The sequence below is a fragment of the Ilyonectria robusta genome (genome assembly GCF_021365365.1).
Source record: "Ilyonectria robusta strain PMI_751 chromosome Unknown BGZ61scaffold_1, whole genome shotgun sequence".
Taxonomy (NCBI): domain Eukaryota; kingdom Fungi; phylum Ascomycota; class Sordariomycetes; order Hypocreales; family Nectriaceae; genus Ilyonectria; species Ilyonectria robusta.
This window is the reverse complement of record NW_025764435.1, coordinates 1,992,258-2,012,757: the sequence shown is the minus strand read 5'-3', so window position 1 is coordinate 2,012,757 and position 20,500 is coordinate 1,992,258. Positions and strand designations below refer to the sequence as shown.

At 55.3% G+C, this 20,500-nt stretch overlaps 8 protein-coding genes across 8 annotated transcripts; 6 read left to right on the top strand and 2 right to left on the bottom strand.

The window, feature by feature from the left end:
• Positions 1-522: 522 nt before the first annotated feature.
• BGZ61DRAFT_525505 (uncharacterized protein) lies at positions 523-3,339 on the top strand (the record flags this gene model as incomplete). Its single annotated transcript, XM_046252776.1, has 2 exons — positions 523-1,257; positions 1,309-3,339. The coding sequence occupies 2 exons, from the start codon at positions 523-525 to the stop codon at positions 3,337-3,339; spliced, it is 2,766 nt and encodes a 921-aa protein (XP_046112149.1).
• Positions 3,340-4,546: 1,207 nt separating this feature from the next.
• BGZ61DRAFT_525504 (uncharacterized protein) lies at positions 4,547-5,068 on the top strand (the record flags this gene model as incomplete). Its single annotated transcript, XM_046252775.1, has 1 exon — positions 4,547-5,068. One exon carries the CDS (start codon positions 4,547-4,549, stop codon positions 5,066-5,068), a length of 522 nt encoding a protein of 173 aa, XP_046112148.1.
• A 393-nt stretch (positions 5,069-5,461) lies between these two features.
• Positions 5,462-6,485, bottom strand: BGZ61DRAFT_337172 (GPN-loop GTPase; the record flags this gene model as incomplete). The annotated part of the gene is made up of 2 exons (XM_046239032.1): positions 5,462-6,316; positions 6,438-6,485. The coding sequence occupies 2 exons, from the start codon at positions 6,483-6,485 to the stop codon at positions 5,462-5,464; spliced, it is 903 nt and encodes a 300-aa protein (XP_046112147.1).
• A 435-nt stretch (positions 6,486-6,920) lies between these two features.
• BGZ61DRAFT_438182 (uncharacterized protein) lies at positions 6,921-7,898 on the top strand. The gene has a single exon (XM_046244214.1). The coding sequence runs from the start codon at positions 7,348-7,350 to the stop codon at positions 7,840-7,842; it is 495 nt and encodes a 164-aa protein (XP_046112146.1). The 5' UTR covers positions 6,921-7,347; the 3' UTR covers positions 7,843-7,898.
• Positions 7,899-8,334: 436 nt separating this feature from the next.
• BGZ61DRAFT_470808 (S-adenosylmethionine synthetase) lies at positions 8,335-9,703 on the top strand (the record flags this gene model as incomplete). The annotated part of the gene is made up of 3 exons (XM_046248131.1): positions 8,335-8,424; positions 8,520-9,185; positions 9,242-9,703. The coding sequence occupies 3 exons, from the start codon at positions 8,335-8,337 to the stop codon at positions 9,701-9,703; spliced, it is 1,218 nt and encodes a 405-aa protein (XP_046112145.1).
• Positions 9,704-13,648: 3,945 nt separating this feature from the next.
• On the bottom strand, positions 13,649-14,424 carry BGZ61DRAFT_438177 (uncharacterized protein). The gene has a single exon (XM_046244213.1). The coding sequence runs from the start codon at positions 14,034-14,036 to the stop codon at positions 13,800-13,802; it is 237 nt and encodes a 78-aa protein (XP_046112144.1). The 5' UTR covers positions 14,037-14,424; the 3' UTR covers positions 13,649-13,799.
• A 1,079-nt stretch (positions 14,425-15,503) lies between these two features.
• On the top strand, positions 15,504-16,142 carry BGZ61DRAFT_470806 (uncharacterized protein; the record flags this gene model as incomplete). Its single annotated transcript, XM_046248130.1, has 1 exon — positions 15,504-16,142. One exon carries the CDS (start codon positions 15,504-15,506, stop codon positions 16,140-16,142), a length of 639 nt encoding a protein of 212 aa, XP_046112143.1.
• A 1,519-nt stretch (positions 16,143-17,661) lies between these two features.
• BGZ61DRAFT_525500 (PLC-like phosphodiesterase) lies at positions 17,662-19,080 on the top strand (the record flags this gene model as incomplete). The annotated part of the gene is made up of 1 exon (XM_046252774.1): positions 17,662-19,080. One exon carries the CDS (start codon positions 17,662-17,664, stop codon positions 19,078-19,080), a length of 1,419 nt encoding a protein of 472 aa, XP_046112142.1.
• Positions 19,081-20,500: the final 1,420 nt, after the last annotated feature.

Sequence of the window (20,500 nt, the reverse complement as noted above, 5' to 3'; positions counted from 1 at the left end):
AAACCCCCAAATCTCGACGATGCTGGACTCGGCCGCCGGCTCTTGATTGCTTCACTACACTCGCTCGGTGCACGAGGTTGCCGCTGGCCCCCGACACCGCCTCGTGTCTGTCTTGAATCATCCAGTCTCGCTCTCTCTGTCTTGACCAGTCTTGTTTTGTCTCTCACTACCTTCGATCCGCTCGGCCTCTTCGCTCGTCCCGAATCCCTCCCACCACCCTTACTTTTTGCGCCACACTCTGATCCGTCGACTAACGATACGACCTTGTTCAAGACATCAGCCCCATGCCATCGAATCATTGACCGGCCAGCTGCCGACAGAAACAAGTTCACCTGCAAGTTCATCCCGCGTGCGCACCGAGTCACCGAGTTGAGCGATCCCCCTACCTCCTCGCCTGGCGTCGCGACTCGACCACCTCCCCTCGACATTCGGGCACTGGAAGCGCAACTCCTCTGGCAGCTGCCACCCCGCAAACTCTCCGACATTGAGCATCTACTGGGTTAACGACATTCTTACGCGACAATGGCAACGCATTCCTTTACCGCCCACGGCGGCGATGCCCGGCAGGGAGCCGTGACTCCGACCTCGATGACCTACCGGCCGATGGCTGGGTCGCCAACCCTGACGAACCCCGATATGATTCTTCCCGACTATGATTTCCCCGACTCACCCGAAGACCGCTCGCAGTCGCCCCTCATGATGTGGAACAACGCCCAGATCGGCGACATGCAATTCCATCTACCTCCGTCGCAAAACTCCTTCATCACCGGTCCATTGAGCCCCTCAACCCCGATCATCTACGGAAATGGCACCATGCTATCGGATATTGGCGAGGTCACAGAAGTCGAGAGCGTTATTGGTAGAGGTCCCCGACGCGGCTCGCACTTGTCAGTTCCGAGCGACGATGATGCTGCTCTACGATCTTCGCCCACCATGGGGTTGCCGCAAATCAAGATAAAAGCCCAGATCGCGTCGCGGGAAAGGAGATCCTCAATAGAATCCACGAGCACCGTCACGACCCAAGGCCGAAATGCCCCGTTTGCCGATTTCGATGATGCGGTAAGCGTCGACGACATCAACTTCCAGGGTGACGATGAGGAGAGCATGGCCTCCTCATATGTAGAGGGAACGCCTATGCAGGAACCTGGAGTTGTGAGGAGGCCGGTGCGACAGGTGTCGGCTGGTGATCGATTCTCTACCAACTCCATCAGCGATAGGGCCGAGCAAATCCTTGCCAATGCGAAAAAGAGATTAACGGTGAGTTGTGACTAGGTATCCCATCTCTTTCTCGTGCTTATGATATCACAGACTATGGAGGGAAACCTTTCCAGAGCGAGGAGCTCGTTATATTACACGCCCATGTCCGACGGTTCCACCCCATCGCCGCCCATTTTGCGCCCTTCAACGTCCCTCCGTGAGCCCACTGCTCCTCCCTCCTCGGGCCACTCAAGGATGCTGAGCGACACGACCTTTCAAAACGGCCCTGCTGGATATCCGACACGATCAGCTAGCGCGCTAGGCGCTGCCGGAGGGTATCGCCAGCCGTTGACTTCATCGAGGAGCGCCGATGCGCTGGGAGCCGGCTATTCCGGCCCCAAGCCATCGCATCACCCCCTGGATACGAGCCTTGAGCCCTTGAGCGAGGATGAAGACTACGAGGACGCCAACGGTAACTACTACAATAACTTGCGCAGTCCAACATTTGGATACGCCACCGATAAAGAAATTACTCGATCTGCCTCGGTAGCGCAGATGCGCGATCTGAAAGGTCAGATGATGGACCTCAAGGGGAAGATCTCTAGCTTGAGGGAGCAGGCGCGTGCCGACAGCATGAAACGACGGAGTTTGCAAAGCCTGAGGACTCCGAGTCCCTTTACACACTCAAGATGGGACCAAGGATTCATAGAAAAAGGGACCCCAACCAGCTCAGGTCCGGAAACGCCATGGCAGGCTCCTTGGAGTGCAGGCTTGGCCCCGGCTGATTTCGGGATGGAGAAACTCATACCTAGTTATGATGAAATAGCGGCGGTTGAGGCAGCGGCCGAAAACGAGGAAGCTGTAAGGATTGATCATGGAGATGCCGTTGAGCCTCTCGCAAGAGATGCGATCAACGGAACTAGTTCAACGGAATCGGAACAGACCGAAAGGGGGGTAGAGGTAAAGGAAGTGAGTAAAGTAAAGGAGGAACAGCCGGAGGAGCGAGTGCAGCAGGTGGAGCAAGTACTGCAACAGGAGGAGCAAGTACCGCAGCAGGTGCAGGAGCAGGTGCAAGAGCAGCAAGAGGAGGTGAAGCTGGTTGAACAGGTCGAGGAAGAAGAGCAACCGTTCGACGAAGATGTCCGACCTACCGTGGAAGATGATTGGGAAGAGAGTGAGGAACTAGAAGGAGAGGAACAAGGTGAACAAGATGAGCCCGCGGCTGTTGACGAAGTCCCTCTGGAAGGGGAACAAGACGGAGATTTCAGCGACTATGAAAGCGAGAGCGGGGAGTCCCTATACCACGACACGATCCAACACCCGGTCTCCCATGAGGATCGTGAGGATGCCTTCGACTACGAGCATTTCTTCCTCCACTCAGCAATGGGCACGATCAGTCAACAGCGGCTAGGGCGGAGGGATAGCTCGGCAAGTGTCAGTTCAGACGACTCCGTTGAGACGACGAGAGGCCCTGTGATGAATCTGCCACGGAGATCCAGCGTTGAGAGCGTGTCATCTGTTAACTCCTTTGCCACCGCCACCGAGGGACGCTCGAGCCGGACTTCAACCCTCCAGGACGAGACTAAAGAAACCGCCATCGAAACACCCGATTTGTCAGATTCCTCGGATGGCCCCCCAACGTCAAAGCGGACAACATTTGGTGGCTTCGAGTTCCCGCGCTCCAAGCGTAACTCGGCGGATTTCCAACCGGGTTATGTCCGACGGAGCACAGTTGTGCACCGACCGACAAATAGCGAGAACGTGGCCTCTCACCGACCTTCCATTTCATCGTTTGAGTCAACAGGAACGAATCGAAGTTTCCCATTGGTGAACAGGGCCAAATTAAACGGAGGAGTGTTGACTCCTGGAGGTTCGCCGGACCAAGAGCTGAAGCAAATAGCCGAGTCCCTTATGCAAGACACTGCCAGTGCCTGCGGAAAGGAGGCCGGGGACGGCGACGATCAGACAGCTGCTGTTTCATTGCTTGCCAAGGAGGATCAGGTCCTCGTGGAAAAACTGGTGGCCAGCCTCGGGAGATGTGTTCTTGGGTTGACGGAGGTGTCCAGGGCGAGCACAGAGTCGCGCATGTACCGACGGAGACTTGAGACAGCACGGCGTATCCTGGAAGGGCTGGAGGAGTAATCGGGGCGGAGCGTCATATGGGAGGTCTTATGAGAAGGAAAAGCGATTGCTACGGCGTCTATAGGTCGGGCGCTTAGATTCATCAGCGATGGGGGCGGTTGTTTGAGATTAAACTCTGGAGGTTGCATTTTGGCTTGTTAGATATAGTCCATGTTCGATACCCTTCTATCACTACGTGCTGGAGCTTTTCTTCTGGCAGGGTCGGTGCCGTATATACCATTGATATTTTTCATGATTACTCTGATGCTATGCGGCAGTTTGAGACTGGGGCTTTTATGACGGTGAACTTGACTTGTCACTGATGGCGGCCATGCTATGAGGTTGGAGAGCTGCACGATGAATACTCACGAAACAAGGTGTTGGGGTGACGGTCCGGAGAAGCGGCCCGCCTACACCTAGACATGCAGCGACTAGCATGGATAAATTCCCGTGTTTGATGGAACGCTAACAAGGTCTGAGAGAGCTCGTCTGCCGGGTGAGGAGTACAAAAGGATGAGGGGAAGCTGTCGCGGAGCTCGCACGGGACGTCTGACAAGCTCCCCTTTCAACCAAAGCACTTCGCGAGCCAGACGTGTTCTGTAAACAAAGAAATCCTTTTTTGTTATTCTATACTTGGCGTTAAAACTATCGCGTACTTCTTTTCTTCTTTCGAGACTTGACACGTCGCCCAGACCGCCGCAAGCATACATCCGTCAGCTCTTTCAGTCGCTCACCAGCTACCTACCTATCCTTCACTCAGTGAGGAAGAACACAAGTACTGAACCATGGACGTCACCGACTACTGGCTCCACGACAAACTCCGGGAGTCTCGTGAGTTTCCTGCCTTTCCTTGGACGTTCTTTGTAACTTCCTCCACTCTTCCTTTGTTTTTTGCCATGTTTGTTTGTCATCCACGCTGTTCTGTCGCGATGCTCCCCCCCCTGTGCTTGAGCTGGGCCTAGTCGGCCACGGCTCACGAGGGTTATAAAGCGCCCCGACGCCATAAAAAAAAAAACGCCACGCGACATAACGGGCTCCCCACCGCTCTCCCAGCTTTCTCCAACTCGACCGCCTCCAAACCTGGCCATTTTCTTGCCTCCCTATTCTCTTCTGCTTGGTAACCCACCGCGCAACCCCCCATCGCACCAGGCTTGTTGTTTAGGCCATTACGCATCGACACACAGAGACTCCTGCACTGCACGCATCGCAGAAGGAGCCATCCGCAGCCATGGACTCGCCCTCGCTGACCACGCATCTGCTCTCAGCCTTCCTCCCGGCCGAGCTCGTCGACTCCATCCACACCCACCTCCTCCACCCGCACGCGCCCCTCCAGGTGCTCAAGCGCAACGCCATCATCCAGGCCCAGCGCCTGTTCAACGCCGCGTACCCGATCCTGCAGCCCCTGTTCGAGCGCCTGCTCAACGTCATGGCCGAGAACCAGGGCCTCGTCGGCGTCATCGCCTCGCTGCTCGTCCTCGCCACCGTCCTCGTCGTCCTCAACTGGATCCGACGCCTGCTGCTGTGGTGGACCCGCCTGACGCTGCGCATCGCGTCCTGGGCCGCCTTTGTCGCCGTCGCCGCTTGGGTTTGGGACCGCGGCGTGTTTGAGAGCGCGCGGGACGTCGCCGTCGTTGGCGGCAAGATCGTGGGCTACCTGGCGCTTCTCAAGGATGTGTGGGTGGACGAATACAACCGGTACGAGGCGCAGCAGGGCATGGCTGGCGCCAGTGGACGAAGTTCGGGACGGTGAACTGGAAACACCTTGGCCGAGAAAGATGGATAGGACAAGCATCGATATCACGACACCAGAACTTACGACATTCGCGAACGGGGCAATAATGGGAAAGGGGGAGATGATACCACAATTGAACCATGGCGGAGGATATAGGCCATGGGCTATCACGATGGCCATGTAAAGAGATGGAGAATAGGACGGATCACAGCCCATGCATGACACAGTTGGGACAGCCAGGAGGACGTGTGAGCTTTCTTGCTCAGTCACATTGCGTCTTTAGATCCCAAGACGTGGATATCAACGCCGGCGCTATGCAATACCATAAAGACCATAAGCAAATGCCCCCCCACACCCGATACCATTTTCCCGTTTTATTTTTGCAAAATCAGAGACCAGACGCACACAGCATCACTCCTGATCCTCGTACTCCTCTTCGTCGTTCGGCTCCTTGGGGTCCTGGGCCTCGTGGAACTGGATACAGTCATCAACGTAGCTCAGGATGGAGGCAACGCTGTCCTCGTTCGTCACATCCAGCTTCAGGTAGTTTATCATGCTGAAGCTCTCAATCAGCCCCGCCACGGCGCGGTTCAGTCGCCGGAAGCTGGCGCCCCTCATGACTTGTTCCTTCTCATCCGCTGGCCTGGACTCGTCGTCTTCGGCGTCGGGCCCTTCAGTTACCCGCCTCGCGCGTTCGATTGGGTCGTCGTCGAGGAGGTCCACGCCAGGTGTGAGGAAGCGCTTCATGTCTTTCTTCTTCACCTGGTCTTTGACAAGGTCCATTTTTGACAGGACGTTAATGTGGGGGACTTCGAGCATGAGCATAGCACTCATGGCACTAAGTGTTCCGGAGAAGAACTTGGCGCGGTCAACGACAAAAGTGGCCTCGAGGAGGTAGATGGCGGCCATGCGGATATCGAGGGAACCGGGCTGAGAGAGGAACTTCATGAGGGCGGGAAGGATGGGGACGTGGGTGTAGAGTTCGATCTGGCCAGGCATATCGAAGATGATGAGGTACTCCTCAGTCAAGGTGTCGAGGGCCTCTGTCAGCCAGTCGAGGTTCTCCATGAGGAACTCGAAGCAGTAGATGAGACCGCCATTGGGCCCGAGGCCCACCTCTTCCATGGCATCCTTGAGGGAGATGAGTTCCTTGATGTCGAGGTCGGGCGTGTGTTCGAAGGTCTCGGCGGCGGGATCGAGGTTGACGTAGAAGGCCGAGCGGCGGTTGAGCTGCAGGTGGGTAATGAGGGCGGCACAGAAGGTTGACTGCGGGAGGGAAGCAAGGGAGGGTTAGTAGCTAGCACGCAATAGAGAACAAGCATGTGTCGTAATGTCGAATTGTCGAACACGGATGGCTGAATGATGCAAGCTGACAGCATGTACGTACCTTGCCGGCCCCGGCGGGGCCCATGACCATGGCACCGAACTTGCTCATGGTGCTGGCTTGGTCGAGGATGAAGGATGAAGGATCGAGGTGAGACAGTTGCCGTGAATGTTGGATGTTGTGGTGGATGTGGAGCGAAAGGAAGATCCGCGAAGCAGACCGGCTGAGACGTAAAAAAAGTGGTCACCGGGGAAGGCGGCAAGACGGCAAGGTGAGACTCGGTGAGTGGGAGCTTGGTGTACTACTGTGTAACGAGTACAGTACAGTAGCACAGACAGGGACAGGCAAGGCCCAGGCAGGTTGGGTCGCAATAGCGGGTAAAGGAGACGCGAGCCGGAGGCTTGGTGAGGAAAAATGGTTGCAGAGTGACGCGAGACGGCGAGAGGATGGAAAGTTTGGCACGGAAGGTGGGGCAAGAAGTGAACTGAGAGTTGAGTGAGTGTCTCTGGGTGCTCTCATGCTTTCATGCGTTCTTGCCCCGCCATCGTCACCACCAAGACGCACTGTTCACCAGCCCGGCCTCCACTATCAGGAATGCAGGTCTAGGCTATCATGGCTATCATCATCCTCCTCCTCCTCTATCGCTCCCAACCGCCGCTGCCAGCTGCCGAGAACCCACCGTAGCTACCTAGGTATTGCACATGCATAATTCTGCTATCACATACCGTCCTACAGATGCTATCATGTACCATCTGCTTCCATGACGCTGCCGACTACGCTCCTGCTCGATCCAGCCGCCATCCCAACCCCGGCGCACGTGTATGCAAGGCGGTCAAGGCACTGGCTGGCCCGACAAGTCTCCGGCGAACCAGCAACCCCCTCATCCATTGTCTCCGAGTCTCCGTAGCTGCTCCGTTTGTCTCTCTCTTTGGACGGCAGCTTCCCTAGCGCGGGACTGATCCAGAGGAGAGGCATGCACCCGTGGGCGACTTTGTTGGGCTGGCTGGGCTGGCTGGCTGGCTGGGCTGGCTGGCTGGGCTGGCTGGTAACTTACTGGCTCGGGGGGGACAGGCAGAAAAAAAGTTGGCTGGGGCAGGCCGATGGCGCAATTCCGTTGCAAATTTCGGAGCCCGAGAAGCGTTTTTTTCCCTTTACCCCTCCCCCTCCATTGAGCCTTGGGCCTGCAACGGCGCCGAGTGATTACCGCCCGGCGATTGTGGAGTACCTGCTGCTGCCGCCGCCCCCCACCGTAATTCCGGGTACTGCTTTATCGTCACAGCCACAGGAACAGCCGCCCGACTACCGGCCGCCATGGGAATTTTTTTTTCTTACCTGGCTTTTCTTCCCCTGGACCTGGGGTTGGTTTCCCGCCTCCCTGTCCCGCGGTGAACCAGGCTCAGGTCCAGGGCCTGCAGTGTACATCGCATCCAGGGTGCAATGTACCTCGACGCGCCCAAGTAGTACATGAGTCGTCTCGACGCTGTAATTTTAGTCATAGCCAGCCTCGATTGTACAATGCAATACAACCATTGGAACATAGTACAAGCTCGATTCCATTGTGGGTTCGTTCCCTGCGCTGCTGCGACTTCCGCCCCCACCTCTCACCTCGCCCGCCTGTGTTCTCTCCCAAATAAATCCTGCAACCTACGTATTCGTACATCCCCTCCGCCTTTTCTACCCTTCACCTCCCCCGTCTTTCCTCCTCGCATCTTCACTTCTCTTTCTTCTTCTGCTCTCATCCCTCAGATCTCCTGTGGTACGTGTCCCTAGCTCTCCCTCAGTTCCCGAGTCCCTCAATCGCCTCGCTCAATCGCTCTTGCTCTCGCGCTCGCTGCTTCCTGTTGTCTGCATCGTTCTAACCGCCTCGCAGTGACTCCCCTCTTCGTCACCACAGAAAGACCTTTTCGCGTCGCTCTTCCTCCCCGCTTACCTCGCTTCTTCCTCCCCCCCAATCCTCACAATGTCTGCTGTCAACGGCACCAACGGCACCAACGGCGTTCACGCCAACGGAAACGGAAAGCACCACAACGAGGGCACTTTCCTGTTCACTGTAGGTTTTCCCCCCACCAAGCGCGGCGCTCACAGTCATGATGATTGCCGCGGCTCCGTCTCACCAAAGAAAACCCGTCGCTAACCGCCTCCCAGTCCGAGTCCGTCGGTGAGGGTCACCCCGACAAGATCGCTGATCAGGTTTCGGATGCCATCCTCGATGCCTGCCTCGCCGAGGACCCCCTCTCCAAGGTTGCTTGCGAGACTGCCACCAAGACCGGCATGATCATGGTCTTCGGTGAAATTACCACCAAGGCCAACCTCGACTACCAGAAGGTCGTCCGTGAAGCTATCAAGGACATCGGCTACGATGACTCCTCCAAGGGTTTCGACTACAAGACCTGCAACCTGCTCGTCGCCATTGAGCAGCAGTCTCCCGATATCGCGCAGGGTCTCCACTACGAGCAGGCTCTCGAGCAGCTCGGTGCCGGTGACCAGGGTATCATGTTCGGCTATGCTACCGACGAGACCCCTGAGCTCTTCCCCCTTACCCTCCTCTTCGCCCACAAGCTCAACGCTGCCATGTCCGCTGCCCGCCGCGACGGCTCCCTCCCCTGGCTCCGACCCGACACCAAGACCCAGGTTACCATTGAGTACCGCCACGACAACGGTGCTGTTGTTCCCCAGCGCGTCGACACCGTCGTCGTCTCTGCCCAGCACTCCGAGGATATCACCACTGAGCAGCTCCGCAAGGAGATTAAGGAGAAGATCATCCAGAAGGTCATCCCCGCCAAGTACCTCGACGACAAGACCGTCTACCACGTAAGTATCATCCCGTCCAACACGACGCAATCTCGCAGACTAACAGGTTACTTTAGATCCAACCCTCTGGCCTCTTCATCATTGGTGGTCCCCAGGGTGATGCCGGTCTGACTGGCCGCAAGATCATCGTCGACACCTACGGTGGCTGGGGTGCCCACGGTGGTGGTGCCTTCTCCGGCAAGGACTTCTCCAAGGTCGATCGATCCGCCGCTTATGTCGGTCGCTGGATCGCCAAGTCCCTGGTCGCCGCTGGCCTGGCCCGACGTGCCCTCGTCCAGCTTTCGTACGCCATTGGTGTCGCTGAGCCCCTCTCCATCTACGTCGACTCGTACGGCACCTCTGAGAAGACCTCTGACGAGCTTGTCGAGATCATCCGCAACAACTTCGACCTTCGACCTGGTGTCATCGTCAAGGAGCTGAACCTTACCAAGCCCATCTACCGCCAGACGGCCAAGAACGGTCACTTCGGTACCAACCAGAGCTTCACCTGGGAGCAGCCTAAGCAGCTCAAGTTCTAAATTTAACTCCACAAAGATTTTTTTGGAGGAAAAGAGAGTATTCAACAGCTCTCTGTAACATTCAACATAGATGTTTAATCAGTCTATTTCATCAGGCAACTTCAGGCGGCGTACGGTTCTCAACGAAACCTTTGTATCTCCCACCGGAAAGGGAGGGGCGGTTTCCCGGCAATCTGATTTTCATTTATTTCACAACGGCGGGGAATTTTTCATGATATACCAGGCACGGAGTGGGCGTCTTTCAACAAAGACAACATGGGGCAAACCTGCATTTGTGAGGCGAAGCAAAAAGGTCAAAGACTTGCATTATGACGATACCCTTCAGGGGATAAAGAGAGATGAGACGCATGCATGATCCTCGCGTTTACGGGGAAACAAAAGAATTTCAACATCTTTTCTTTCCTGGTTCTCTAGCCGAACTATGCAGTTCAGCGGGGCAGAATATGAGGGATCGACTTGGAGGCGATTCCGGATCTCGAGAGGAGGAGTTTTAGCTGGAGGCTGCAATAGACAGCCCCATCGCTGCGATTGTAGACAGTAGCTAGGACCAAGGAAGAACCCAATTTCGGGAAACAATGAGCCCCGAAGCTGTGAAGATGTGATTGTTGCTGTTCTTTATTTTCGTGGTGTAGAATATGGAGATGATCTGCGTCGGGGAATCTACTGGAATGCAGACCATCAAGGCTGATGGACCCATGTACATAGCAACGAACCTTGACTAATACCCGAATGCGACGGGTATCTCGCAAGCCTTGGAGACAGCTCTAGAACGCGGTCACCGTTCCTTAACCTTTAACTCAAATGTGGGTTTCCTGATGTCACTTGGGCCAGTTCTGCGAAGGCCGCGTCTGATTCTCTCAACTTTGGCTGACAGATGACGAGGGACCCCCCGATGGTCCGCAAGATGGACAGCCGTGAATCGGGGATCCGGTTCACGACAAAGACTGTTAAGTCCGACGGACTATGTCATATGTCCTGAGCGGAACAATAAGACATTCGCTTCCAACAACCAATAGAGACGATGGGTAGTAATTTGCCATGAAAGACGACAGGGTAGGTTACGCGGGACGTTGAATAGCGAGCGGTACACGCCGTGTGGGGGAAGCCGTGGCCGGAGGCCGAGATGCTACGCCAAACGGCCGGACATAAGGGAAGCGGACGGCGACAGGTGAGCGTTCGCGCGCGAAAGAACACCACGAGCATTTGCCCCAAGGTGACACAGCAATGACGACTTGTAGCTTTCTTTGAACCCATTGCCATAGTGCCCGGCTGGGCGTGATTGGATTGTTCAGCCAGGCACAGACCGACACAAGTGAGCTTCATCGGACATTCCGCCCTGTTCGGCCGAAGATGGTGGCCTGATTGTGCTCCATGACTCGCCTACTCGCTACCGAAAGATTATCCGCCATGGCTCAGACGCCAATCGTACCTGGACTTGTTCCCAAATACCCGTCGTGTCGTTGACATCATGGAGCGAAACTCAATGTTCTAATTGAGATAGCCGGCGAGGACCTACACACGATTGCGCCAGGTGGAGACGGGGTAGAAACATCTTTCCCCGTCTTTTCTGCCCGGCTTCAGTAGTCTGGAGGCCTGGAATTACCGGTGGCTGGCAGGCAGGCAAAAAGCTGCCAAACGCTACCGAAACCTAACTCGCCAAGATACGTCGGCTGCTGATTGCTGAAAAAAGTGCCATACTAAGAAAGCCTCGTGCTGGAGAGGGTCGTTGAGCTAGTTATTCGAAAAGCAACGTCAAGTGCTGCTCCACCGTGTTTGGTTAGTTCCGTGGCGGCGGTGGCTGGACTGTGACATGACGGATTTGGGGGGGGGGGTTATGGTGTTGTTCAAGTTTCAGCCCACGCTCCTCCTTCAGCCTTTTGCTATTACTACGTGGTGCCCTGTGATGGCGAGCACATTATGAGCTACTGCAGAGCCATTTTGGACTGTCCATGGGCCGCGCTGCTCCGCCCGCGTGGGCACTAGGCGCGCGACCCGGTGACATGGTTCGGTGCAGTCTTCGGATCAGGAACCCATTGTTGAGCGGATGGTGCATGAGAATGGGTGTTGGCTGCCACACTCGCTGGATTGATTCAAGAAGCGTCGTGTGATAGCCGAGTCCAACTCTGAGGCGCATGAGACGCCTTGATCTAGACCGGTATGTGCCAGGACAGAGCAGAACAGGAGTGACGGTATAGATGGGGCCATGACCAACTTTAACCGGCCAGTGAAAAGCATCCAATGAGGCAGATCATTCCGTGTGCCTGTCCTAGGGAAGAAACGTACACTTTAAGTCAGCCCACTAGAGTGGCCTGCTCCACTAGCAACCATCTATCAATCGGATACAAATGCTTTTCAAACCCAGGCCCTTTCATCAAGGCACTGTGAGATCAAAGACCTCCTCACTCCAACTTCGCATGGGACTTTGGAGAGCGTAACCGAGGGTTTGGTCTGGCGCTCTGCGGTCCGCTCTAGACCATCCTCAAGGCCGCCGCAGCCGCAAGTGCGCCGCTTGATCCTCCCCCCTCCTCTCCTTGCGCCTTGCAGGAAAACCGATTGGAGGGTTGGTAGGCTATTCGCAAGCCAAGGCGGGATTTTGGAAACCCAAAACAGGAAAAAGGAAGTTAAGACAAGGCGGGCAAGACAACAACAACATGCCAAGCAAGGGAGTCGGAAGCGAGCGTTGCTCCAGACGAGAGCATCCGGCTCCTTTTGCGTTTGAGGATCATCCGACGTCAGTCCTCTATGACATGTCCCGTCCTTGATGCCTATTTGGTGACGTTAATTTTATTTTCGTTTGTTCCTATTCTCCCCCCATTGTCCATTGCCAGCCTATTCTCTTTTCTGCACCCCCCTCGGAGGTGCGGGTAATGGTGTGGGTGAGTCCCGATTGCTTGGAAGGGGTTGAATCACCGGGAAGTGGGCGCACGGGCTGTAGCCGTCGTATTGTCCGCCAGTTCAGCCGAGAAAAGAATCAACAGGGCCGGTGACGAAATCACAAAGTTGCCAAAATACAATGCCGGGTGTGGGAGGGGGCGTGGGAGGAGTGTGGAGGTGGTGGTGGTGTTGGTGGTGTTTGTTCACGCTGAAACAAATGACAAGGCAGTTCTCCAGCTGGACCGCCCCCCCCCCCCCCCATCCATCCACCAGCGGCGCCAACAATTTCGAGTACTGCGTTGAAAGGCTATACAAAAATGGCACGAGGACTTTCTCTGCGGTTGAGGAGTCAGCTCTGGCTGAAGGGCATCCAGCTTGGCGCCCTGTCCAGGGCGTTCGTTCTCTTCTCAAGACTATGTTCTGGATCCGGACATTGTGTTCGTGGCGGTTTGCCTTTGATGACGCTCGATTGTTCTTCTCGACAGCAAACTGCCCGCCTGTCAGCTCTGAAGGAAGATTAGCTTCGGGGAGAGAAATCCCAGCAGACTGGGAGAAGGAAAGGGCCATCCCGGGACGCCATTGCGAGGCGGGAGGCGAGGGCGCGAGCGTGCGTCGGGACCCGAGAGCAGGGGGGCAATGAGAATAGAGGAGCGGCGGCGGAAGGGAGCGAGAATAGAGCGAGGGACGGTCCCAGCGGAGAGGAGAAGTTGCCCCGAGCGAATGGTTGGCCTAGTCGGTGCGTCCGGGAAACCGACTTGGCTCGCGAGCGAGGCGAAAATGCTGACGCCGCCCGTCCAAGCGTTTGTGTGTGATATGTGTGATGTGCGTGTGTATGCGTGTGTGTTTAGGAAGATCACAATGTAGGCATGCAGGTGAAATGTGAGGACATTGGAGAAGTACCGTGTACTTGGCGGCAATCAACAGCGCAAACGTGTGAGGTTACCGATGCGGATGACAATGGGAGTGGGAGTGGGGCCCGTGGAGATGAACCATGCGGTGGCGGCATTATTGAGTGGGATCAATCGGATGCAAGAGTTTCCCTGCTTACCGCCCGTCGTTCATCGGGGTCGAGTTCGAAGCCGAGCGCCGCAAGCAGAAACAGTAGGCAGCGGGCGGAAGAAGGGTTGGTTTCGCGGTGGAGCAGCGGTGGAGGGAGTCGTGGTGGTGGAGCTTGGGCGCCCGATCGCGGGTCCGGAGGCGCGGGCACTAAACCCAAAGCAGACTACAATAGGCGGCCCCTCTGCCGGCCGAGTTCGGGGGCGGCGCCCCAGAGTCGACAACAATAGACAGCCCTGTTTAAGGACAATAGGAAGGAAGGCGCCGCCAAGACCCACCTGCCCCGCGCTTGCCCGCTTCGGGCCACACGCCTTGCGTCGCCGACATGTCGCCGCACATAGCAAGACAGGACAATAGAAACCAGGATTAAGCGGGCTGCATAGGCGGCAGGCAGAGGAGACATGTTTCTGGGAGACTAGGTGGCTTGCAGGACTTGTCGCAGGTTGACCGTATTTTTTTTTTCTTTTTTTTCCCTGGCCTTGTCGCCCTTATCCTCCTCCATTCTTGGCGTCAGCTGGGGGGGCCACTGTCAATGGGGGTTGGTGTTGTCTCGCCCATTGATGAAGCTGCCACCAGGGATGCTATCAGTTGTCGGCGGTCGGCCAATGTGACACGTCTGAACCCCTTTTGTGAAAACGGCCCTAAGTTCCTATTGTTCCCCCTGGTGGGCTAATAACGCATGCTAGCTCCTTTGCTTTTTCGCTTGCTCGCGAAACGGATTGGATGCGACGGACCCTGCGAAGCCAACCAACATGCAGCCAACAACAGCCAACAACAGCCAACAACAGCCGGCATGGCATGAATAGAACTATTGGGCGGCCCTCCGTGCCGACCGTACGAGTGACTTGCGCAAGTAAGTTCTGTGCCATGCCGTGCGCGGGCCTCCTCCCATTCCACGGCAATGGGAAGAGTTGGCTCAATGGGTGGCCCTGGTGTTGGTTTGAAAGGCGTGGTGGTGGTGGTGGTGGTGGTGGTGGTGGAGTTTGGAGGGGGGCGTGTCCATTTGGGACCTAAAACCTCACACTCACACACACACACTCGCCCTGCGGAATGGAATTGACGACTCAGTCGCGCCGCCAGCGTGGTCCGGTCCATGACTGATTGGGCTTGCTGGCCAAGCCCATTCAGTCCGGCCATTGAGCCCAGTCCCCAGGCCGCGGTCCATAGGGCGCTGGGCCCCATGCTCCCAGCCCGCCGTCGTCGGAAATGATGGCTGCGAAGCCTCTCGGGCAGATGCATGCCATGGCGGCGGCGTGCAGACAGACAGACAGACAGACAACACACGCAAGCACACACAACGCACGTACGCACGCACTTTGCTTTGCCTCGCTTGCCGCTGGCTGCGTGAAAAGGACCCAATTTGTGTCTCAATGCATGCTTGTATTGTATACAAGCCCCAACAACAGCAACCCACCAGGTTGGCGCCTAGCTGAGTGACGACTTCGCACACTCCCCAACGAGCTCTGCTCAACTATATTTACCCTTCCCGCGTTGGACGCTACTGGCCAGCTGTCTCCACATAGCCTCTAGCCATGTCTCCAGACACGCCTCGTTTCCAAGCCCGACTCGAAAAGTTGCTTCGGGTGGCGCAAAGCTCTTGGGGCTACCTATCCGCCTGTCCTTACCCATTGTGTCAACGGCTCTCCTCCCCGTTGTCCTTGTGTAACAAGCAGTGGCTGACTCGTGGGGATATCTTTATATATCCTCACTTTCCTCCTCTCCAATTCCCTTTTCCTTCACTTCACTTCTCATCTTCTTCCCTCATCGAGACTCATCCTAGCAGTGATCAAACAACCTGCTCTGCTTTGGCAATACATCATCAAACCTCTTTTAAGCCCATCTACCTCAACCAACCCAACAAACATTCATCATGTCGGCTCCCAACATGGGTTCCAAGGCTCGCGCCGCCATGGCCAAGGACAACACTCGCCCCGCTGCTGCCTCTCCTCCTCCTGCCTACACTCCCCGGAGTGACCTTGCCGCCCTCACAGCTCGAGCCATCCAGGCACGCCATGGGCTGTCCAGCATGGCTCAGATGCTCCAGCCCTCCTCGTCTACCTTGACAACCCTCCTCGACTCAGCAGATGATGAACATGACCCGGAGGATAGCTCGCCCATCAGCCTCCGTATCAACACATCCATCAACGTCTCCCGCAGCAATAACATCGTGTGCCTTGCAAACAGTCCTGCGGACCAGGCTAATGCCATTGCACAGGCTGTGGTCAAGGCCCTGCTTGAAGGTAGCTCCGGCCAGTGTGGCATCCCAATGATTGATGAGAACGGTGCTCCACGACCACTCCGGATCGAGGTTGACGCTGGAATGGTCGTCGATGGAACTGGCAACGTTGTCGGCAGCAGCGACTCGGTCAACGAGGTGCTCCGCCAGCGGAATGACACCACCGTCCTCGGGCGACGACCCCGTGAAGAGTCGGCGGTGGAGGATGAGGAGGAGGAGGATGAGGAGGATATTTACTCTCACCCTTCCAAGCGTCGGCGATCCAGCGAGTGAATGTGCTGTCTACGCATCACTATGACCTCCCACATGTCGGGGTCAAGAATTCACTTTGCTGATTATTCGCTTTGCTGATTATTCACTCTGTTGATTATTCACTCTACTGATTGTCATGGCGACATGGCAATCGAGAAAGAAACCTCCTACCTCGCCTCATTACAGGCAATACAGTTTGTCATCATTCGTTCGCATTCTCTTCTACATGTTCACAGAAAACGCGTGAGGGCATGGAAGATCATGGTTGTCGTCGATCAGTGGGCCTAGGAGAGGGTCACTTTGTTGGGCCTTTTGGGGGCTGATGGAGGAAATAGGGCTGGAACTGTTAGGTTTTGACGGGGGCGGTAAAGGGCGAAAATGAGATCTCGTTGGGTGCCTGCCTAATTAGACTGAAGAAAGGACGTGGTATCAGCGGTGTCTTGGAAGGAGAGCGACGAGGAAGGAGGGGAGGGATGTTTGGTGACACAGGGCCAGGCCCCATGACGATCTGATGAAAATTAACTTGTTTGCTATTCTTTCATACTACACAACACACATTTGAACTCTTTCCTTCTAATCATCTTCGCTTCCGCCATCAACTTGACTGTTTCTGTCGCCCAATCATGATGACTCTCTAGCATCGCGTCATCATCAACGGTGCGTTGCCTGGGACCGCCATCTCCCGATAGAATGGTAAACTCAAGGGCCACCCCGTCCATGTGCCTAGCGCTGCACGACCCTCCAACACTATGCGCCGCCATCACCAACACCATCGTTGGTGCCCACCGCCAAGATCAGGATTAATTCAGCTGAGCCGGGCCTCGACCGGTCCAATCTGCCAACACTACACTTTTTTTTTTAGCGGCTTCCAAGCCACCAAGTGCCTTCACACGAAGACCTCACAACTCGCACGTTGCAATCCCCTCGAGTATCCAGCTAGCGAATGGACCCGAACGACGACTGAGTTTCCTCTCCAAGCTTCAAGATCCCCGCCAATCCCACGCACCCTTGGTGCCATCAGCCAAATAGACTCGGTCGACTGGCCTCCATGCCCAACTTTACAAGCCCCGACCCCGACACAGCACTGCATGGACGTGCTGAAATCCAGGGATCTCACTAGCTGCTGCGCTGCACTGCGCTGGGCCGGACTGTCCGATCTGACGTCCAGTGCTGACTAGCCCAAGCCGTCTCGAGTGGGGAGAGCTTCAGCTGTGCTTGGATTGTCCTGCCCCCGCCGCCATGAGATCCCCCTTACCCCTCCAGCCCGAATGGCCCCTGACCCCGCGCATCCAGGGCGCCTCGATGAGCTCCCGGGCCACTCCTGGGCCGCCCCCACCAAGCCCACCGCAAGTCAACCCACGCTGAGCTGTTGCTCTGGCAGCGTCTAAAGCCCCTCCTTCTCCTCTCTTGGCCTTTTCATCCCCTTCTTGCGCGATACTTCAGCTCTGTTGTTCCCTTTGCTGGCGATTACCACAGCATACCAACCCCCTGACGCTTCAATTCGCAGGTGCGGAGACACCACCATCACGCAACCGCAACTATGGCCAACCTTACCATCCGCAACTTGACTGTGGACACCATCGAGCTCATCGAGATCGAGCGCTACGAGGGCGAGCGTGTTCGAACCGGCGATGTCGTCTCCAACATGACCAATGCCATCTCCGGCTTCATCAATGCCACCGACTTCAGCGCTCATGAGACCCGAGCCCAGGGCAAGGCCCTCCACAAGGACAAGGCCAATGTTCGCATCGAGCCTTTCAAGACCAAGGAGACCGATATTCGCGCTGCAGACAAGAACAAGGAGGTCATCCGACTCACTTTCAAGGTTGCCGACCACAAATACGAGGTCGACGTTCCCAGCCCCTCACGCAAATCGGCTGTCATGAAGAAGCTCGACAACGGCCCCAAGGAACTCACTGCCGTCTACACTCAAAACGGTGCCTTCCTTGCTGTCTTCTCTTCTGCCCGTCTCAATGCCTGGATGAAGGAGCTCCACGACGACTGGCCACTTCCGATGCTCTCTATCCCCGGCACCCACAATGCTGCGACCCATCACAAAGCTCTACCCTCCGTCCGTTGCCAGTCAGCAACCGTCTCTGAGCAGCTTTTGAACGGCGTCCGCTTCCTCGATGTCCGCGTCTCTGCCAACCCAGACAATGACGAGCTCACCATCGTCCACGGCGCCTTCCCCATCTCCCTCACTGGAAACAAATATTTGAAAGACTTTCTCGAAGACACCTACGAGTTTCTCGACAAAAACCCCAGCGAGTCCCTCATCTTGAGTCTTAAGCGCGAAGGCACTGGCAAGGGCACTGACCAACAGATGGGCAAGTACCTCAAGAACAGCTACGTTGACAAGAAGCGCGGTCGCTGGTGGACAGAGCCCAAGGTGCCCACTCTCGGCGCCGCTCGTGGCAAGATCATCCTTGTTCGTCGCTTCGCCATCGCCGATGACCAGAAGAAGGCATGCTGGGACGGCCGTGGCTGGGGCATCGACGCCTCGATTTGGCCGGATAACTGTGAGGACGGCAAGACTGGCGGTGGTCATATCCGCGTACAAGACTTCTACGAGGTCACGGAAACCGAGAACCTTGAGAAGAAGACGGATTTCGCTCGTCGTCAGCTCGAGCGCGCCGCCGAGCAAAACTTCCTCATTCCTGGCATGGACGGCCACAAGGAGGGAGCCAAGACACCCCCCTTCTTCGTCAACTTCCTCAGCGCCAATTACTTCTTCAACGCCAACTGCTGGCCCGAGCGCGTTGCTGCAAAGCTCAACCCTTCCATGATCGAGTACTTGTGCATTCGCCATGGCGATGAGGGTAAGGGTCCCAGGAAGCTCAAGGTGGGATCTGGTAGCACCGGCATCCTTGTCACCGATTGGGTAGGCGCCCACGGCGATTGGGACCTCATCCGATGCATCGTCGGCATGAACGCGAGACTCCAGCATAAGAAGAAGTGAAATCTTGGGATTTAGAAGGGTAAACATTTTTTATTTTGGGAAGGGACACCGGATTTTGGATGCTAGATTTGGACAGACCCAAATCTTTTGACGCATATAAGATATCACATCTATAGATTGGAATACAATCACAGAACATCATGGAACAGATAATCAAGAGAAAACATTGGTATTTTAGTCTTCATTATATCGTACATGTCTTTTGGTTAGGACAATGGATTTGGAGTAAAATCTGTCAAGTGATGTCAGCTTCCTGTCATCATCCTCAAGCTTTGACAAAGTATTATTGAGAGGACCATATCAGTTCTCCAAGGTGAATTGGTTGGTTCGTCACGATGAACTCAGAAGTGCTATAAATAGCATGTGTCATCAAATGGTAGGTGGGGTGAAGAAGAAGAAAAGGTCGTCTTACCACACATCCAACATCATAAAAACATGTCATCGTGGGACATCTCTACCTATGGCGAAGCCAGTTAGCGTCTGGCTTTCTCTGAGACGTCAAATAAAGCAAGGCCACAATCTAGCAAAAGGTCAGTTGGGAGTCGTCAAACATCAGGCACTCATGGACATACCGATGCAATATCAGAAGTTGTTAAATTGTGTTCATGTCCCAGCAATCCGAAGATCGCCGAGTCAAACAGTGTGAATACGTTTGAACTGCTCATCACAAACGCATCGAAGCATTAAGAAGAAATGGTTTGTAGTACCTGAATTCGTAACAGTCAGCCGCCACCTCCTTCACTAAGCATCGACAAGAATCCAATTTCAGAGTCCACAGTCAGGTGACGAAGTATCAACAAGAGGTCCCACCGCACTCCCACCACAAGGATTTGTACGTCCCTGCTTTTCTAGGGCAGGAGGCTTTGGTACTCGTTTATGTCCGCCCGTTCGTTCAAATCTTCCTCATACAGTGGGTATGTGCTCGGATAGGGAAGAGTTAAAAGTACCTGTCACAATGCATGTTAGCAGCTGTGACTCCAAGTCGTCAAACATAAATTGCGAGTTGCGATCTCCAGTCAGACAAGGCTGAAACTAAAACAACGATATCCACATAGTATTTTAAGAATGAGGAATCCCTAAGGTGTCGGTTTGATCATCACACGGAGAGGGGGAGCAAGAATAAAGTGAAAGAAAAGAAAAAAAGCGAACGAACCTTTTATAAAAAATCAACAACGCGCGACGCGTCACATATGCAGAGCGAACTGGAAAGTAAAAAAGACTAGTGCCTGTCAGTAAAGGTTTTCTTCTGCTGTCCTGGCAAAGCTGTTTTCCAGAGCTCTTTCTCAGGGTAAGTGAATCACCATGGGGTTGGTATGATTTGGATTGTTCATATATAAGGAGTTGATCATCACAGAAAATGGGGGTACGGGGGAAAGAAGGTGCCTTACCTGGAAGCAATTAAGGGTGGTGGGAGCCCAGG

Coding starts and splice junctions, on each gene's coding strand:
- BGZ61DRAFT_438182 (XM_046244214.1), top strand. CDS start 7,348: ATGCACCCGTGGGCGACTTTGTTGGGCTGGCTGGGCTGGCTGGCTGGC.
- BGZ61DRAFT_438177 (XM_046244213.1), bottom strand. CDS start 14,036: ATGTCTCCTCTGCCTGCCGCCTATGCAGCCCGCTTAATCCTGGTTTCT.